The 2,037-nt window shown below is 54.2% G+C and overlaps 1 protein-coding gene across 5 annotated transcripts in view; it reads right to left on the reverse strand.

Annotated features, from left to right (window-relative positions):
* PTK7 (protein tyrosine kinase 7 (inactive)) overlaps window positions 1-2,037 on the reverse strand; it is an 89,225-nt gene that overhangs the window by 24,233 nt on the left and 62,955 nt on the right. For 3 of the 5 annotated variants that reach the window (XM_011960392.1, XM_011960390.1, XM_011960389.1), the window contains exons 8-10: window positions 1,612-1,745; window positions 1,323-1,458; window positions 1,069-1,188 (exon numbers count right to left, since the gene is read on the reverse strand). The exons of 1 other annotated variant lie outside the window; for it this stretch is intronic. In XM_011960392.1, coding sequence (XP_011815782.1) covers window positions 1,069-1,188; window positions 1,323-1,458; window positions 1,612-1,745 — 390 coding nt within the window. The remainder of the gene's footprint in view (window positions 1-1,068; window positions 1,189-1,322; window positions 1,459-1,611; window positions 1,746-2,037) is intronic. One more of the 5 variants, XM_011960391.1, reaches the window with a different exon arrangement.

Here is a 2,037-nt window from a genome sequence, read left to right on the forward strand (position 1 = left end):
AGACAGTCTTGCTCTGTCACCCAGGCAGGAATGCAGCGGCACGATCTTGGCTCACTGCAAACTCCGCCTCCTGGGTTCACGCCATTCTCCTGCCTCAGCCTCCCAAGTAGCTGGGACTACAGGCACCCGCCACGACACCCGGCTAATTTTTTGTATTTTTAATAGAGACGAGGTTTCACCGTGTTTGCCAGGATGGTCTTGATCTCCTGACCTCGTGATCCGCCCACCTCGGCCTCCCAAAGTGCTGGGATTACAGGCATGAGCCACCGCATCCAGCCAATTTTTTGTATTTTTAGTAGAGACGAGGTTTCACTGTGTTAGCCAGGATGGTCTCGATCTCATGACGTCATGACCCACCCACCTCAGCTTCCCAAAGTGCTGGGATTACAGGCGTGAGCCACCACACCCAGCCTCTCCCAGTATTTTCTAAAGGAGCCCATGTAACTTTTTTTCTTTTTTTTTTTTTTTTGAGTCAGAGTCTCACTCTGTCACCCAGACTCTAGTGCAATGGCATGATCACGGCCCACTGCAGCCTCTGCCTCCTGGGTTCAAGCGATTCTCCTGCTTCAGCCTCCTGAGTAGCTGGGATTGCAAGCATGTGCCACCACACCTGGCTAACTTCTGCATTTTTAGTAGAGATGGGGTTTCACCATGTTTGAGACCAGTTTGAGGCTGGCCTCAAACTCCTGGCCTCAAGTGAGCCACCCACCTCGGCTTCCCAAAGTGTTGGGATTACAGGCATGAGCCACTGTGCTCGGCCTCCATGTAATTTTTATGTTGGAAAAGATAAACGATGTTGGAAAGGGAGAAGGGAGGACTTTATAGCATTGTCTGGACCAATCCAATCACTTGTTGCCTTGAGTCATCTTCCATGTTGTCCAAGGCTGTAATCTGACCTCTTCTGTGTCTGGCTTTTTCCTTCCTAACTCAACTATACATCAGCCCTGCACTGCTTGTCTAATCTCCACATTTCTGGGCACAGTGTGGGGCACCCAGCTGGCCCTCAGGTATGCATCTGATCAGTGGACTGCCCTGCCTGCCCCCACCCTATGCCGGCACTGTACCCACCTGCCCGTTCCCACTTAATAGTGGGCTTCTCTCGGCCTGTGGCTGAGCAAGGCACCGTGGCCTCCTTGTCAAACTCCATGCACTGCTGCGGCTGGGGTGGTGGTGTGAACTTGAGCTTTTCTGTTTCAGCAGAGGGTGGGTGGAAAGAGGAGGAATTGGGGCTTCTGGAGAGGCTGTGGCCAGGCCTGCTGCTCCCTCCCCTTTCCTCTCCTGCCTAGCCGGGAAGGGTGCTCCCCCAAGACATGCCGGCTCACCCAGCACTTGGACACGGGCTTGCGCCTCGATGCTGCCAGCTGGGGTGCTGCTCACACAACGGTACCACGTCCCATCGTACACCTCCACGTTGTTGATGCGCAAGGTCCCATTCTTGAAGACCTCGAACCGTGAGTCCTGCAGCACAGGTGAGAGGCCTCAGAGCCTGAACCCATATCCACCTCTCCCTGGAGGCCACCTCCAGGGAAAGAGTGCTATGGAGGTGAGCACAGAAGAGGGCAGGTGGAGGGAAGGCCCCGCCCATCCAATAGTAACATTCTTCTTTCTCACCTCCGAGATGAGCATCTGGTTTCTGTACCAGACAACTGTGGGTTTTGGTGTGGCCTGGGTCAGGCAATGCAAGTAGCCGGGTTTGCCCTCCTCCAGCTGGCTGTCTTGGGGCTTCTTCAGCCAGGTGGGCACAGCTAGACGGACAGGAAGGAAACAGTGAAGGCTGCTTCACAGGTCTCCAAAACCAAAGGACCCAACTCCAAGAAATTCTACTACCATTCTAGGCCCTGAGTTCAGAAGCCCCATGCTACTCAGATGGCAGGAGTTTCCCTTTAAGGAAGACCCAGGTGCCAGCACCTTTTTTTTGTTTGTTTTTTTCTTTTAAGACAGGTTCTCAGGCCGGGCGCGGTGGCTCAAGCCTGTAATCCCAGCACTTTGGGAGGCCGAGACGGGCGGATCACGAGGTCAGGAGATCGAGACCATCCT

The sequence above is a fragment of the Colobus angolensis genome, unplaced genomic scaffold (genome assembly GCF_000951035.1).
Source record: "Colobus angolensis palliatus isolate OR3802 unplaced genomic scaffold, Cang.pa_1.0 Scaffold51, whole genome shotgun sequence".
Classification (NCBI taxonomy): Eukaryota; Metazoa; Chordata; class Mammalia; order Primates; family Cercopithecidae; genus Colobus; species Colobus angolensis.